The 17,131-nt window shown below is 49.4% G+C and overlaps 6 protein-coding genes across 6 annotated transcripts; 4 read left to right on the top strand and 2 right to left on the bottom strand.

Moving 5' to 3' along the window:
• Positions 1 to 2,794: 2,794 nt before the first annotated feature.
• Positions 2,795 to 4,560, top strand: LTR84_004330 (uncharacterized protein; the record flags this gene model as incomplete). Its single annotated transcript, XM_064847907.1, has 2 exons — positions 2,795 to 2,993; positions 3,059 to 4,560. 2 exons carry the CDS (start codon positions 2,795 to 2,797, stop codon positions 4,558 to 4,560), a joined length of 1,701 nt encoding a protein of 566 aa, XP_064704446.1.
• Positions 4,561 to 4,997: 437 nt separating this feature from the next.
• Positions 4,998 to 6,602, bottom strand: LTR84_004329 (uncharacterized protein; the record flags this gene model as incomplete). The annotated part of the gene is made up of 4 exons (XM_064847906.1): positions 4,998 to 5,170; positions 5,248 to 5,302; positions 5,367 to 6,291; positions 6,355 to 6,602. 4 exons carry the CDS (start codon positions 6,600 to 6,602, stop codon positions 4,998 to 5,000), a joined length of 1,401 nt encoding a protein of 466 aa, XP_064704445.1.
• Positions 6,603 to 8,493: 1,891 nt separating this feature from the next.
• Positions 8,494 to 9,220, top strand: LTR84_004328 (uncharacterized protein; the record flags this gene model as incomplete). The annotated part of the gene is made up of 2 exons (XM_064847905.1): positions 8,494 to 8,710; positions 8,763 to 9,220. 2 exons carry the CDS (start codon positions 8,494 to 8,496, stop codon positions 9,218 to 9,220), a joined length of 675 nt encoding a protein of 224 aa, XP_064704444.1.
• A 670-nt stretch (positions 9,221 to 9,890) lies between these two features.
• Positions 9,891 to 11,977, bottom strand: LTR84_004327 (uncharacterized protein; the record flags this gene model as incomplete). Its single annotated transcript, XM_064847904.1, has 7 exons — positions 9,891 to 10,334; positions 10,388 to 10,603; positions 10,667 to 10,808; positions 10,864 to 11,128; positions 11,183 to 11,323; positions 11,370 to 11,481; positions 11,537 to 11,977. 7 exons carry the CDS (start codon positions 11,975 to 11,977, stop codon positions 9,891 to 9,893), a joined length of 1,761 nt encoding a protein of 586 aa, XP_064704443.1.
• Positions 11,978 to 13,019: 1,042 nt separating this feature from the next.
• LTR84_004326 (uncharacterized protein) lies at positions 13,020 to 14,882 on the top strand (the record flags this gene model as incomplete). Its single annotated transcript, XM_064847903.1, has 5 exons — positions 13,020 to 13,195; positions 13,250 to 13,298; positions 13,365 to 13,535; positions 13,593 to 13,991; positions 14,055 to 14,882. 5 exons carry the CDS (start codon positions 13,020 to 13,022, stop codon positions 14,880 to 14,882), a joined length of 1,623 nt encoding a protein of 540 aa, XP_064704442.1.
• A 579-nt stretch (positions 14,883 to 15,461) lies between these two features.
• Positions 15,462 to 17,016, top strand: LTR84_004325 (uncharacterized protein; the record flags this gene model as incomplete). Its single annotated transcript, XM_064847902.1, has 3 exons — positions 15,462 to 15,962; positions 16,037 to 16,711; positions 16,783 to 17,016. 3 exons carry the CDS (start codon positions 15,462 to 15,464, stop codon positions 17,014 to 17,016), a joined length of 1,410 nt encoding a protein of 469 aa, XP_064704441.1.
• Between the last annotated feature and the right edge of the window lie 115 nt (positions 17,017 to 17,131).

Here is a 17,131-nt window from a genome sequence, read left to right as displayed (position 1 = left end):
AGGTCCAAGGTCTTTTCCCCAAGGTGATTGTCAACCATACATTTCCCCCCTTTGTGTTACCGCAGGGCTGGCTGGTAAACAATGCCTAGATGTGGTCGTTGCTGAGATCTCCGCCCCGAATGGTCATGGAGATCTGGCACGAGGTCACCCAGATTCATGTGGGATGAATGAATGAGGCAAGTCTCCTGTCGCGGTTGCACGAGAAAGGAAATAGTGCTTCGCGCAATGCTACGTGTGATGAAGCTGTCACAATGTTCGTTGGGGGGGTCAGGTTGAGGCTATCATTCCCTCCCCTTAACTTGATATGGGAATTAGATGCCTTTTTTCGAGTTCCCAATCCACCTACCCACTAGCAATCTTAGAAAGTCAACTGGAAAGATCCAACAGGCGAGATCAAGCGCCCAGAACACTACATTTTGTGACGGCTGGAAATTTCTGCTGGTATCCCCATCATGCTGAACGACCGTGTCGCATACCCGACTGGGCTTCTCGACAACCAAAAACGCCTCTTTGCGAGGTGAGATGCCCACCTCGTCGCAAATTTGAGTAGCGACGAAAGGGAAAATCAATGCAAGTATCTCGAAGTGAATAAATGTCCCGCCCAACAGCTCCGTAAGAGGAGATGTCACGTATTTCCAAAACCAAGAGGGTAGAGCAGCGTAGGAATTTGCATGTGAGGCGCCAAGTGTGTTCTTCGGATGGAATGAGGGCTGTGCTCTTATAGATATCAAACGAGCCAACCTAATCTTATCCGTTCAGAGATCCATGTGCAATAATGTAGAGAGGTGGACGAAAACTCATGGCTCTGGAATCAGGTTGTGGAAACAGCAGGCTGCATTCAAGATCAAGCCCTTTAAATTTCAAAGCATTTGTTGCATGGTTTGATTGGAGTTGACTTGTTTTTTTCCCCGAACTCTCTGCTGGTTTCGATGAACTTACACATTGCGTCGGGATTCCCTGCGACGTCTTTTGCACCGCCCTATCCTGATTATTTCAATTTTTCCATGTCGCCCCAACGCCATACAAAAATATCACGGAGTCGTACCACTGTTGCCTCGTGGCAATCAATTCATCAATCACGCCCCATCTATCCTTTCGGAGGAGGGGGCGGTGGTTTGTGGCCAGTCTTCAACTCTTCCCAGAACAGTGAAAGAAAATTCTTGACTCCTTGACGAGCTTCTTTGGAGGGTGCTGTGCAAAGTAAAGAGGCGAGTATTAGCTTCTTGCTTTCTCCTCCACCTCACCTATGTCTCCATACAAGATCGTTCGTTGGAAGGGAGAAGGAGGAGGAAGAGGACGTACGATCTACATGTGTTCCGCCATAGTACTCGGGCGGCTTGCCATGTTGTATCTCATGGACGGTCTTGTGTACGCGCTGTACACCGCGGTGGAAGGCAGGACTTCTCAACAGCTTTGCGACTCGGTCAGCGGGTGAGGCGAACAGGATAGAACAGGGCGGGCAATGGTACCGCTTCAACCATACGTTTCTGCCTCTGTGTCAGTATACTGGGATTTAATTTGTAATGGAAGCCATGTGGGGTGGGAGCGGCAGACCTCTAAAATCCAGAACCAGGACATCGTGGCCAATGTCACTGTGGCCGTAGTTGCATCTGAATGGAAGGACACTGGTCCAGGTGTAGAACGAGTTATCGACTATTTAGATATTGGTATATAGATGTCTTCCTCGACAAGGACAAGAATAGGTTGTACATCAAGCATCGAGTCGATTACGATTGCGATTACTATCTCGCCACGGCGTCGGATAAACCCATCGCCTAAAAAAAGAGAATACCGAGGTAGATACTTGGTATTTACAAGCTTGATACGGTTGAAACACGCTAGACTATCGGAACTTTGGGGCTAGGTGAAGGTTGATTTCCGCGTTCGTTACAAGTATCCGTAAATCGGTACCGCAATCTAAGAGTACGCCTCCTGCAAAATGAGGTCAGCGGACTCTCATCGTCCCTCCACTCAGCCTCACCTGTTTCAGATCTTACTCGTACGAATCCCAGGTTCTTCACACAGCGATTGGAACAGATATCACCGCTTACTATTGATCAATATCGTCTTCACGAGGCTACCTATCACCTTCATCCATTGCTCTCATATATGCGAATCATCGTATACCAGCAATACAATTCACATAGACCAGAAAAGCTCCTACTACCTAGGCACCAACCCAGGTATCCTTCCGCGGGGTCCGATTAAATCTTGTAGGATCCAGGAAGGAGCGCCCGACGGTGATACACAAAGCCATCCTTTCATACAAACAAGTCATCGCTCCGTCTGGGTTTTCCATCATCGACAAAACCCTCTGCGTGACACGCCTCACTTGACTCACCGAGAGCATCCAAACTGTGTCCTTCACAGACTCACTCTACTTGGAGAAATAAGCCACTCCGAATTCCGAAACTCTCATCTCATCCCTCAGACCGATACCGCCATACCGCCATATCACCACCACGTTCATCCTCGATTCAATTTGTTCTCTGTTGTACCTTGGAAACATCACTCCATAGCCACAACGACCGTCTCAAAGTTCTTTACCGACAAATACGGCGCCGCTCCTCCCGAACCATCGTCGGAGGATTCTTCCAATTCAACCGCCCCTGGCAAACGACCATCACTGTTCCACCGATTACACATCCATTCATCAGGACGACGAACCAAGACTGTCCCCAACTTGACTATTCGTCCAACCACCTCCTCATCACTGCCGCATTTCTCATCAACTGAGAGCCGCCCGGCCACCTCTCATTCCAATGCGGCCACCGTTGCCGAAATAACTCAGATCATGCCGCGATCATTACATGTCGGAACTCCCCCAACCCACTCCTCCATCAAAAGACAGCGGTCTCGGGAGAGTGAAACCGGTTCGTCTTTGTCTGGCAAAGCCTCTTCAAATGGGGCTTCTGTCGACTCTGCAAACCACGATGACGTGGCAAAAACCATCACTGTGAAGATCCCTTCTTACTTGAACAAAACTCCGTCAGGTAAGTGACTTTGTATCCTCTTAACCCTCTCCTGTCGACGTGGCTGAATGAGATGTCGTGGGCAGACATCGCGGCCGCATTTAGTGACCTTGAATGGACACAAAGATATCGTCTCACACATGCAATTCAACATCCCCAATCGTCCCCTTATCGGGTTGATCGATCGGCCAAGGTAATAGCCCGTAATCGTTACGCCAATGTATCAGCCTGGGAATTATCTAGAGTTCGTCTGAAGAAACCCATTGGAGGATCGGATTATGTGAATGCCTCCCCTATAACACTCCCGACCCGTGGTTCAGAGCCTAGCTCCAAAAATGCATCAAGCTCTTCGCTATCACAAAAAGCCTCACAGAGCGGTCTGGCAAAATACATTGCCACCCAGGGTCCGAAGGAAGGTCAATATTCTCCATTCTGGCACATGGTAATGCAAGAGACTCCCGGAGATGTAGGTGTGATCATTATGCTCACACAGTTGTATGAGGGCAACCGAGAGAAATGTGCCGCCTACTACCCTATTGATTCAGATCATCCGACCATAATATTACCAACAGACAAGGACAATGCTGATGAAGAAAGTGATGAGGACCCTGATGATGGTGACCCTTTCCTGGACTCCCCTCCGTTGAGCGCCGTTGCTGATAGTCCTCAAACAGACTCGGAAGCCGACAAGGATTCACCAGAAGCCGGAAATTCTGACGAAGAGGAAACTGGGGCTGGAACTGTTACCCTGATATCATCTACCTATGATCCAAAACTCAAATCTGAAGTTCGAAAATTGAGATTAACTATTGGCGATGAAACGAAGGAGATCTACCATTATCTTTACAATGGTTGGCCCGACTTCGGCAAACCAGAAGCAGATGATCGTTTGGCTCTGCTCGAGCTCATCAAGGTCTCGCGGACCATTGCTGATGGGGCGCCGAGAGTAGTCCATTGCTCAGCGGGCGTCGGACGAACAGGCACCTGGATTGCACTGGACTACCTTCTCCAAGAACTGGAAGCAGGACGGTTGCTTGAAAGTGCACCACGTTCAAACAACGTCGAATCCTCGACCAAATCGAAATCTGCCACTACACATAAAACATGGGGTCGGAGTGGTCCCTCGAAACCCAGCACACCCGATCCACAGGAAGATGAGGATGTCGTTTTCGAAACGGTCAACTCCTTGCGCGATCAGCGGATGATGATGGTCATGAACACAATCCAGTATGCCTTTCTCTACGAGGTGTTGAGGGATGCTTTCATTGAGAAGTACGCCGAAAAGGAGACCGGGCCCATTATTATTGAGGTTCAAGAGCCGAGTCCTAAGATTGCCAGGAAGCGAAGTCCGTTTGGTGGCATGTTCGGACGTGACGGAAAACATCGTCATGAGGATGACACAGTTTCGGAAGCAGAGACGGAGATCATGGAGCGCGAGAAAATGGCCGCCACTGCTGCTGATTCAGAGGTAGAGACTCCTATCTTTGGCGATATGGATGACCCATACTCGGCTGTTGCACCCGACACGATTCGACACGGAATGGACCTGACGAGTCAGGATGCTGCCGATGATCATGAAGCGAAATGAATGGATGTACACAAGTCGAGCATAGATTAGGGGAGACAAAAGTGGCGGGCATCAGCAGCTGTTCCTGGGTCAGATTTGGGGCAGGAACCTAGAGCTGTTGATCACCTGAGATGTACGGATATCAGGGCTGACGTTCATATCATGATGTGAGCATGTCCAGTCAGCTGAAGGGAAGCATCACCACGAAACACAGTGATGGCGTGCACATGATGGAATTGGAGTCACTGTATTGATTGCTTGGAAACTGAAAGGGGCATGTTGAAAGAGGTTTCGCTTTCTTCCAGCGTGCATTAGAGCATAAAAGATGCTAACTAGCATATTCGTCTGTTGTGAGATTTAAAGTCCTGACGGCTACAATTCCCAATTTCCAAGTATGATCTCATCTTATCAGGGAACCCCCACAAAGAAGCCGTTGGACCTACATATCCGAGACTTGCCTAGACCTCCCTGACCTTCTCTGTCCGTGGCACCAACCACCAACTAACGCCCGTCGCCACGAACAAGCCGACCAGAATCGGTTGAAGGACTTTGACACCCGCATTGGCGGCGATCACCCCCGTCACGGTTGGAAATAACGAGCCGCCTGCTTGTGCAAGGACGAAGATGAAGCCTGCTCAGGAGATCAGAAAATCAGGATTGGCATTCGGAAGACCAAGGTTCTATATGCGGGGCGTTTGTATGGCTTACCAAGTGCGGTAGACTGGATGGATTTGGGACAAAGCTTGGAGGCGACGGAGATTCCCTAAGGGGATGTCAGTTCGAAGACTTGACGGAGACGGGGGATAACAAAGATCCAGAAAACCGACCGTCGCGAAAAAGGGGCCCGAGAAGAAGCCCAGCGCAGTGTAGACGACGACGCCGGCGACCAGGTTCGGGATGAGCCAGAACATGATCTGCAGCGCCAGACAGACGACGGTGTACAGGAGGATCATGCGGCGCTCGCCAAAGCGGTGCGTCGGCTCCGCGAGCAACAGCCGCCCGAGAAACCCGCCGCCGCTCAGTGCAGCCGGGACATAGCCGATCGAGGACAGCGAGCCGGACCGCTCTTGTACGAGATACTCCACCACCCAGCCTGACACCGTGATGACGGCGCCCAGGTAGAAGAAGTAGAACATGCTCAGGAGCCAGACGGAGCGGAGGCGGAGGACTTGTTTGATCTCCTGGAAGGCCTGTCTGTTTCGAGCTCGCGTGGTGTCGTTGCTGGGATTATTTCCCGTTGTTGCGTTCGATGGAGTAGACTGTGGAGCGATCGTCTGTCCCAGTTCTGTGCCAATCTCCTCCCTGTGTGCGGTGTGGTGGGTTTTGCGAGCTTTCAGCATATCTGCACCAAACGCGAACAGTACAAAAGCCAGATTGACCGCCCCAAGACCCGCTTCGACGGCATATGTGAGGTACCACTTGGTGTTGGAAGCCACAGGCGTGGCGATGAACGGGCCGGTGAGGCAGCCGAGCATGTACATGGCATGGATGAAGCCGAGCCAGCGATGCGCGACGGGGAGGCTCGCGACAAAGGTGTTGGAGAAGCTGTCTTGATATGCCTGTCCCAGGGCCGTCAACAGGAACGTCACGGCGAAGAGCGGGAATGGTGGATTCCAGAACCTCAGGAGTTGTGAGGCCAGTTGGAGTATTGCACCTAGCGTCAGTGTTGTCCCGAGGCTGAGACGTAGTGTCGTTGTTAAATGGGTGTTCGTGAGGGCGGAGATCACCCAACCAGTAAATGTGGCTCCGTATCTGTGAGTGTTTGTTTGTCAGGTGGGCGAGCAATCTAACCTTCAGGGAGTATTGGTAGCATACATGACTGTGACGAGACCAGTGCTGACATTGTATCTCCGAAGTATGTACGGGAGCAAGGGTCCGATAGTGCCATCATTTGTGCCTGCGTAGAAGAAGGAGAATCCAGCACAGGCGAGTTTCACATAAGGTCGAGTGATCTTCGACTGTGGTTCAGTGGCTGCCAGTTCATTCTCAGTCACGGATTGAGAAATAAATTCTGTACCCGTTCCGCCGGTCAGTGTGTCTTGTTGGCTTCGTATCTCTGTCATTGTGCCAGACTTTTAAGAACTGGAGACAAGACCCACGGCTTCATCGAAAGGCCCTACAGTGGAAGACCTTCTAGGAGATGAGGATCATGATATGTGGTACATCGGTTGATATTCGGATGCTGATCACCCTTGGACAAGGAGTGTGGAGAGAATTCATGGGGACGGATCGCCACTTTGCCAGATACTCCGTACTCCATAAATACTCCGCACCTGTGCCTTGCGTGCTTCATTGGTATAGATCAGTATCTACCTACCTACGAATAGGTGGGTAACTGTGATGGAGCCACCACCAGACCAAGACAATTTCCTAGTGATGGTAGATATTCGGAGGTACGACACATACAAAAGGAGAATATCAACCGCCGTTGAAAACCGACTTGGGAAGCATTCCCGCTTAGCGATATTCGGCCCGCTTCCTGTTGTGAGCTATTCCGCCACTGTGCATGTCAGTCGTAACAGCCTGCAAAAACAGAAAGAATGGAAGTGTACAAGCGTCGTTACGTAGTAGAATCAAGAGTTCCTAGGTGTATAAGCTGATCTGGTGCTTACGAGGATGCCAGTTATTAGCACACCGACATTGATGGAGTTGATTTGCTGTTGACAGAACCCCAGGGCACAAAGTTGAGCATATCATCTCGACACGAACCTATCCGATGCTGCTCGTCACTAGCATATAACAACAAGCGGACCCAAGTTGAGGGTAGGAATACCACGAGCATATCATTCTATTATATAGTCGTACTCCAGTAATAATCCATCTAACTGGAAGTGATGAAATGGTTTAGTAGTCCAACGGAAGGGAAAAGGGTTCCTCGTGAGACTGAAAGCCAGGATTACTTAATTCAAATATTCCATATCCCTAGGTTGTCGGTTTGAAGAGGCTATCCCGTGCCTAAGCTAAGAAACAGCTCAACTGAAGAATCTCAAAAGATCGGAGTTTAAGATAACCGTTGAAGGTAAAGGGTGGGCCGGATGTGAAAATGACGTAGTGATCCATCTTCACGTGACCCAGGGGGATTTGACCAAACCCTAGACCACTTTCAGGACCCTTAGACCTCCTATTCTTCCACTCTGCTACACTTCCGACTTCATCATCAACCCCTTCAAGCAATCCAGTCGTCCCTTTGCGCCAAGGATCCTGGAATAGCGGGGTACTTAGTCTCAATCTCCTACCGCCAATTTGTTAAGCACTGTCAGAGCTGCCGCCTTCTTACATTTCCACATGGTCCTGAGAGAATTTGATCTGGTCGCGAGGCAGCCAGCCGTGATGCACACAGTTCGATCATAACCAAATCTTTGAGACATGGAGGCCATTATGATTGCATCAAGTGTATTGACGCTTTGTTTTCCGACTGCGAAGCGAGAGCTTACTGGGATTGACAATCAGAACGTTCGATACCACCAATAACTCTCAAAGTTCTCATACCAACAGAGCCGCAGAATATCATTACCTTGACAACTTCAATAATGCATCAAAGACATGCAGCTCTGCATGATGACGAGGCTTCCCACATTCAAACAGTCATATTCATGTCCATGTTTCGGTACCCTGGAGGCGAGAACAGCTAAGCTTTAGATCTGACCCCTAGCCTTGCACGTGAAACCCGATTCAGACACCCTTTGCCTCAGTTTCGAAACAAGCATTTGGCGTGCCAACCATCCGCATAATCTGCACAGCTATGTATTAAAGAAACTTCCAAGACTTGATCCAGTCTTTGGTACATCGAGTTATTCCTCCCTCTGACCTATCCATACCCGTTCTTCGTTCAATTCACTCCTTTGTTACCGCTGGCCGGCCAGTTTACGTTCTTTTTCAAGAGCCAGACTCTCTTTCGAAATCCTTTGGACCTTTTTTTTGCCTCGTTAAAATCAGACTCGTTCAACCATCACCATGCTCGTTAAGACATCTACCATCGCCATGTTCATGGCTGTTGCCTCTGTCTCGGCAAAGGCAAAGCCGCACGCACAGAGCGTGCAACCCGATTTTGGCTTTTGCGTTCCGACCATGAAGTTCGAGGGAGGCTTGGGAGGTCGACAGGCTGATGAGTTTGCCTTCCGTCCCATCGATCCTGTTGTTGCCCAAGAGCAGAATTCGGCCATGGATCCAAGTAAGCCAATGTAAATGAAAACCCAAACCCCCACGTATTGACTTTTCTCCAGACATCATCGCCGCTCAAATCTGCGAGGCACTCGCAGGCGCTTGTGAGGCCAACGAGGCTGCCCAAGCGCTCTGCCTCGATGCCAAAGCCCAGATCAAAGCATTGGGCACTCGTGACCAGACCACAGCCGACAACTGGAACGACATCATCGCCAGTGGTCACACCCCCGCCGTGACACCCGAACTCAAGAAGAGAGATCCCACTTCCCGACCTGAAAGACGCCAGATTGAGTTTAGACCATGTGATGCGGAACGATGGATCGACGATTGCACCGGCTGGCCCAGAAAGAGAGAAGAGTCCGTCTCTGAGGCCGCCCCTGTCAAGAGATCCGAGGCCATGCAATACAGCACTCCAGTCAAGCGAGACACCTCGTCCAGCGAACACCTCAACAAGAGACAAATCCCCTTCCGACCCTGTGACGCCGAACAATGGATTGATGACTGCACTGGCTGGCCTTGAACGGCCCGTTGGTTTGCGTTCATTTCTTTACCCTTGTTTTTTTCTTCTGCTTTGCTTGAACCGAGAAAAATGTCAAATATATATATTTGTTTGGGCGATCGCATCATAAATGTTCCAGGAAAGAAAATGATTTGGGGTGTGAGTTGTACCGAGACTCGCCACCAGATCGTGGAGTAGCTGGGTTTGGGTTATCTGCACACGTGCATTCAGTGTGGTGGAACGGAATGCATATGCGTCTTGTATTCTTACATGTATCTTGGATTCCCATCACGGGAAAGGTGGCAATGAAAGGGATCAGTATAGATTAGCACTGGTGGTTGGTTGAATATGAACTGAGAACGACGAGTGCGAATTCGTATCCGCCCACACAGTGTGTTGTGACTTTCCGCCTGAAACAGTCGCTTGCGTAGTTATCCAGGCTGATGCGATCGTACATCACTTGACACGAGGCTGTTGAAAGCCACCAGCCTGTAAAATATATTCAGAAGACGGAAAGGAATGTTCGCATTAACCTTGCCGGCCATGAATTAGCATTACTTGGAGCTAGCTTTGCGATCACTATGATGCTACGTAAGCTCAGTTACACCCTCTCCTCTCGGCTCCTCTCTTCTCAATGGGCCGCCTTAGGGAATAAACATCAGGTCCACTGCCGAGACGGATTCTAGAGTGTCTAAGCTCTGACCATAGTGGTCCGGAAAGCCTGCGAAGCAACGCTCTGCACGATTCCATCAGCATCAAATCCGATGACAAATGCATCCGTTGCCAGATTATTGTAGATGAGCGAGTCGACCTGCAGCCATTGATCATTATACTCAGACCACCAGTCACCAAGCACGGGTTCACCATTGTTGCGTCCGAATTCGAGCCGATAGGCGAAATATGTAACCCCGTCCTCGTCGTAGCTGAGATTTGTGGGGAAGAGGCGGAAGGTATTAAACTTAGCAAGAATGTCACTGTGCAGGAAATCGACTCCGTTGCTGATGAAGTCCGTTACAAGCACGCCTGGACCGCCGTCCACTGTCAGCGTGATCGATGAGTTGGCCTCCTTGGATCTAAATGTTCCTCGGAATGCGTTGCTGGCTTGTTCTTTGGCAGCGGCATCTGCTGCGGCGTACTGAAGACCACGAATCAGCAGAGATTTCAGATCAGAGGCAATACTGGACTTACGAATAGCTCAACGACGGTGTCTCGAACCGGAGGTACCTGTCTGTTCGGACTCACACCTGCGGCCAGCACAGAGATTCCAATGTCGAGATCAGGCACAATACCGAAGTAGGTGGAATACTGTCCCACATCGCCTTGCTTGCAGTAAGTATCCACAATCCGACCTGCATTGATAATCTCATTGGATGGGATTTCTAAACGATAGATCTCGAATGGCGCCTGAAGGGGGAATCTATGTCAGCAAGGTGTGCCTCCGCATAAGGTCAAGATGGTAACACTTACCCCAACGGCGGAAGCCCACTGAGAAGTAAAGGATCTCGGTTTTAACCAGCGCCCAGTCAGAGCCCGTGGTAGTAGAGTGCTTTTCAAAATAGCCTGTCCCCATGTCCTCAAGTCTTTCGTTGACACATATTGTCCTCCGGCCCTGTGGCCAAACACGTTAGCAAATGGTTGAAGCCAGATGGTCTGGATGAGCTTACGGAGCTAGCAGGCCCAAGTCGTAACTGAAGAGCGCGTATGTGTCGTTGTAGGGTATGACTGCATCGACATCCGCAGGTGGAGGTCGGGGATAGGTTGAAGTTGCTCCTAGTTTGTTGTGGAACACGTCAAGTTGCCCTTCATCAATGGTGCGTCCCGTGATGCTCTCATAAACTAGCCCTAGCAGCAGATATCCCAGGTTCGAATATGCCGGTGTTGTGTAGGACTTGAAAGCGGGCGGGTGGTTGATTATTCCCTGAAGTGTTTCTGAAGCCTGGAGTCAGCAATGCAACTCAATTCCTCATAGGACCATAAACGTACGTTCACGGGTACAGGTTGGCTGAGGCCCATAGAAATTGCACGGAGGAAAAGTCTTGTTATCTAACTCAGGGTAACCATTGGCAACCACAACATCCAGTGGTGGATTCTCGAATGTTTCAATAGACAGGTCTCCCAGCACAACTAGTACATTATTAGCTTAAGTTGGCACAAGGTCGGGTTCTCTCACAGTCACGACCAATGCCTGACAGTTGGGAAGCAATAGATCCGACGGTGACTTCTGACCAATTGGTTGAGACAATAGGATTGATGAAGTTCTTATTCGCTTCAGCAAGCTCAGGCTAGGGGTGTAAAGTCAGTATTTTTATTTTGTCAAGATGGGATTGGGCCACTCACGATATACTTGGTGATCGGATCTGTGAAGATATCGTCTCCAATATCGACAAGAAACGTATACACCACCAAAAGCTTCCCCAGGCTGCCACTTCTGTAGATGGTATCCTCTGTCAACTTGCCCTTGGTGTAAGAGCCATTCAAGCCCGGCGCTTCGAAATGATATTCAAACAAGGGCTTGGCATCAGAAGCGGTAAAAACGGACAATGAGAATGAGGTCGTCTCAGTGTCGAATGGTCCAAAGCTACTGTTTCCATTGGCAATGATCTCTTCGATGGCTGCCTTGGCCTTGGTAGCAGCATCTTCGAAAGCCTTGAAGGAGCTGTTGGCAGCAGGTTGATAGATGGGACCCAGAAGTGCCATGTCAGCTCGTGGAGGCACGACTATCTCGGCCAAAGCAGGCAGAGCTAAGCTCGCGTAGAGAAGCGTCCTGAGTAGAGCCATTGTATGAATTTTTTGGTAGACTAATGATAACCCCATATGTCAGGCCACTTGAGACTAACCAGTTCGTCCTGGACGAGGGAGAAATCTGAGCTGGACATGACTTTTCCGGTGGGAGATTTCATGCTTTCATATTCCATCATTGCCCACGAAGCTAGGCGCCGAAACTGCAACTCTCGAGATTCCGTGACGCAGTAATCGATCATCGAGGCCGGATAAGATTGTTTTGTGTAGAGTGCTGGATGATGCTCTGAAGCATTGGAATGTGTACTATATTGTAAGCTAAGAAACGAACGAAACTAAGTGTCGTTGGTGTCTGGGAACCGAATCAGAAGAGGGGAAATGCGACCCTGAAAAGTGTGATCACATGATAAGGCTGAACAAACCTCGAAATGGTCATTGGATCGTATGCCTGAATGGGGCGCCTGAACTGATAAACACCACGTAACGCGAGTCCGCGAGAGGCAGTTCACCCAGTCCCACTTCTTTCAATGAACCTCGGATGCAGATCATGCTTGCTATCAGTGCCAAGATGGGCTAAGCAACTCCCCCAGGTTGATACGCTCTCGATCTTAACCTCTTCCTTCCTGGTGACTTTCGTACAATATGGTGTCTTGATTGGTTGACACACGGTTATACACGGTTTAGCGGTGGACCAGGCGCTCTATAGGATGAGTCGCATACTAGACCACGTTCATCTCACGGACTTTAGGCGACGGTGCAATGCACACGGAACGTGCTCGATTACTAGTTCCGTCTTGCGAACCTTTGCCACTCCAGATTGCATTGAATTCGATTGCGTCCAAATCGTATACGCTCGATTGACATTGGCTGTTCCCCTTTTGCGGTAAGCCACAGTAGGATTGATCTTTATCATCTCGATATGGTCTGCGGTTATGTGCGGTTTTCGACGTCAGACCAGATAAGGATCACCAAGGGCCTGAAGTATTTTAATTCTCCAGTCTCCATTGCTCCATCTCCATCTCCATCTTGTTTCTCACTCAGACACAGCCAGAGCATATTCTGAGAAATATACCACTTGAGAATGGATGCGAAAGGCGATATTGCTGAGGTCAATGTTGGAGATCCGGTCACCCGGGGTAGCATTGACAAGACAGATGGCATTGAAATCGGCAACAATGGTGTGGTCGTCGACCATGGTCTTCATCGAGCATTGAAGCAGCGTCATCTGCAAATGATTGCACTCGGTGGGGTGATTGGGTGAGTAACACCACTGAACGCGTGATAACACGTTTGTTGACCGAACTCTCACAGGGCGAGTATTTGGTATGGCGTCGGAGCATCAATTGCTGCCTCAGGGCCTGTAAGTCCATCTCCCACAACTTCAGAATATGGTGAAAGACAGTCAACTAACTATAGAATGCATTAGATTGGCTCACTTATATCCTTTGCCGTCATTGGACTTGATGTCTTCTTCGTCATGCAAAGTCTTGGAGAGATGGCGACACTATACCCTACTCCGGGTGCCTTCACCGAGTTGGCAGGCCGTTTCATTGACCCTGCCTTCTCTGTTGCTCTGGGCTGGAATTATTGGTACTTGGTAAATTTCATGAAGACAATCGCTTTGCAGCTACAAGAGATGCTAATCGATCAATAGTGGGCCAGTAATATTGCTGCCGAATACAATCTTGTCGCCATCTGCCTCAGTTTCTGGACAGACAAAGTACCAGTCTATGGCTGGGTTTTGCTGTGCTGGGCCTTTTACCAGGCGATCTCCCTCTTCGGTGTCATCGTGTATGGAGAACTTGAGTTCTGGTTGGCCTTATGGAAGATTTCTTGCGTGATGGTTACATACCTCCTCGCCATACTGGTCAATACTGGAGGAATCGGAGGTGACTACATCGGCTTCAGATACTGGAAAGACCCAGGTCCATTCGCGAATGGAATCAATGGATTTGGACAGTCTTTTGTCCTTGCGGCCGTGTATCATTGTGGTACTGAATTGGTTGCCATCACTGGAGGAGAAAGTCGCAATCCTGCCAGAGATCTCCCCAAGGTATGTTTTTTGGTCTTGAACAAGAAGAGGACGACGATCAACTAACCAGGGTTAATTCGTTAGGCGGTCCGAGCGACTATGTTTCGTGTGATATTCATTTACATGGGTATCATGTTCTTCGCCAGTATCTCCGTGGCCTCTAACGATGAGTTGCTTCTCACCCCCTCAAACAGGGCAATCATGTCACCATTTGCAATTGCTCTCAAGCACGCAGGCTGGAGTGGCGGTCCCCATTTGATCAATGCATTCATCTTCACCGCGACATTCTCCGCTACAAATTCCTCCATCTACATCGGGTCGCGCACACTCTATGCACTTGCTGATCTCGGCCGTGCCCCGAAGATATTCCTGAAGACACTTTTCGGGGGTGTGCCAGTCTACGCAGCAATTGCCACCAATTTAGTGGGACTGCTGGCTTTAGTGAATGCCGCCAGTGGTGCAGCAAAGACCTTCAACTATCTGATCTCGCTCTCCGGCGCAGCAACCTTCATTGCCTGGGGAGGCATTGGCATCACGCATCTGCGTTTCCGTCGTGCCTGGAGGCTCCAGGGTCATACAGTGGATGAACTTCCGTTCAAAGCGTTCCTGTACCCCTACGGTGCATACTTTATCACCGTGCTCAACATTTTCCTGCTGTTCATTCAAGGTTACGGATCTCTGCTGACGCCGTGGCATCCTGTGGACTTTGTCTTCTCGTACCTGGTCATTGTGCTCTTCTTGGTTATCTTCTTGTTCTGGAAGTTCTACAAAAAGTCCAAGCTGGTGAATCTGAGGGAGGTGGATCTTCTCTACGGTCAAAGACAGTTTTTGAGCAGTGATAGCGAAGACGAGGAGAAGCCGTCGCTCTTCACCAGGGTTGTGCGCTCTGTCAGGAATAAGACTAGCTCATAGAATCCTGGTCGATAGACTCCAGTTGGTAGATTAGCTGCTGGGGAAAGACCCAGAGCACTGTGGAAAGCAGAATAATGTGGCGTGGAAAGAGTTGATAGGTCTATCTTGGACCCATCAGCGTAGCTAAAAGCATTGGGTCTCGTTTGCTCATGTTTCTGGTAGCCTCTCTAAATGCGAACAAGATAAATCCCCGCAAAGTAAAACTGATATATAAACGCTTTGACCTTTGCACTAGCCTAGTGTCGATTCTAGTATCACCTTGTGACAGCTAACACTTAACATAATGTACCATCCAGTTGCTATCTCCGCTTAGCCACGGAAGGGTCAGTGGCGACATGTTTCCACACTATTTAGTAACACTCTACCGTAATTCGTCCAAAGATATTCAGTGTTTCCCAGGAGGGTAACATTTATACGACAGTTATCTGATATTTAAGGCACCCGAAACTAGGAGCATTATATGTACCCGGTAAAATCCCACGCCAAGGTATAATAACTTTTTCTCCCCCCCTACGACAAAACCTTTCACCCAACAACACAAAAAGTCGAGAGGACTAACATCTCTAGGTACCTAGAAAGATGTCTTCCAAGAAGACCCTGAGCGATAAACCCACCCCAGTCAAACAACAAAAGTCGAAGAGTTTGACACTACCTGCGCTCATCTCTGGCTTCGCCTTCCTGGGCATCACCGTATTCTCACTAGCCACAAACAGCAATCACTTCTCCTGGAGACCGAGCGTCTTCAGCTCCGACACCCAGCAAACAACAGCGGAGTTCGTTGAAGAGCGTCTCGACCCACAAGACTATGCAGGACGGGCCCGGCAGATCCTACGCAGCACACCCTTGATCGATGGCCACAACGATTTCCCGTACTTGTTGAGACATCAACTGCATAACCAGATCTACGACCGTGACTTTGAAAACGAGAGGCTTGGCAGTCAGACTGACTTCCAGAAAATGAAGCAAGGTTTGATGGGTGGCCAATTCTGGAGTGTCTTTGTCCCCTGTCCAGAAGATCTCGTGCCCGGTGTTAAGACTGATGATCCAAATAAGCGAGTTCCGGACCTGAATGAGCCTAATGTTCGTCCCCAGAGATGTTCAATTGTCAAATGTGTTTGATATTGATGATCCGGTTTTGCTGACTTGATTGATAGTGGGCAGTACGAGACACACTCGAACAGATTGACATCACCAAACGTCTAGTTGAAGCGTACCCGGAATCTCTCGAGCTGTGTTATTCACCAGAATGTGTTCGAAGGGTTCACAGGAGCGGAAAAGTCGCCAGCATGATTGGTATCGAGGGCGGCCATCAGACTGGCAATTCCCTTGGTGCCTTGCGCTTGCTCTTCGATACGGGTGCCCGGTATATGACACTGACTCATAACTGTGACAACGCATTTGGCACCTCATGGGTCAGCATGGATCTCAAGACTGGCAAAGACGCCGGGCTGACAGAGTTTGGGAGATCATTCGTGGCGGAGGCGAATCGGTTGGGCTTGTTCGTTGATATCTCACACGTTTCCCACCAAACTATGCGCGATGTTCTGGAGGTTGCGAAAGCACCGGTCATCTTCTCACACTCCGGTGCCTACAGTGTGCATGGCCATCTTCGAAATGTTCCCGACGATGTCTTAAGAGCCGTAAAACAGAATGGTGGCGTTGTAATGATCCCTGTCATATCACTGTTCTTGAACTCAGTTCACCCTGAAGAAGTCACGGTCGAAGATGTCATCGATCATATTCTGTGGGTCGCTGAAGTTGCTGGTTGGGACCACGTGGGACTGGGTTCCGATTTTGACGGGTCGACATTCGTTGTTAAGGGTATTGAGGTATGTTTGCTCCGGCCACATGCCCTTTCTTTGGATGAGGAAACCAGTACTTTTTGCTAATCGCTTGGCAGGATGTATCCCAATGGCCAAATTTGATCGAACATCTTCTTGCTCGAGGTAATGTGACCGATGAGCAGGCGAAACAACTCGTAGGAAACAACCTGCTTCGTGCATGGAGCGACATGGAAAAAGTGGCAGAAGAAATCCAGCTGCGCGGTGATCGACCTCGTGAAGAGTCTTGGGAGGGACGATTTTGGGAGACAGATAACTTTGATGTCCCAAGAATGTTCCCGGAAGTTAAGTGAGACCAAAATGCTGTAAGTTTTGTCCTACTGGGCGAAAAAATAGAAATGACGATTTTGTTTTCTTTCCTGAGTTGAAATGCCTGAAAAGGATGAAAATGTTACCGAAAATATCTTG

Source organism: Exophiala bonariae, assembly GCF_035927105.1.
Source record: "Exophiala bonariae strain CCFEE 5792 chromosome Unknown scaffold_19, whole genome shotgun sequence".
Lineage (NCBI taxonomy): Eukaryota > Fungi > Ascomycota > Eurotiomycetes > Chaetothyriales > Herpotrichiellaceae > Exophiala > Exophiala bonariae.
This window is presented reverse-complemented; position numbering and strand designations above follow the sequence as displayed.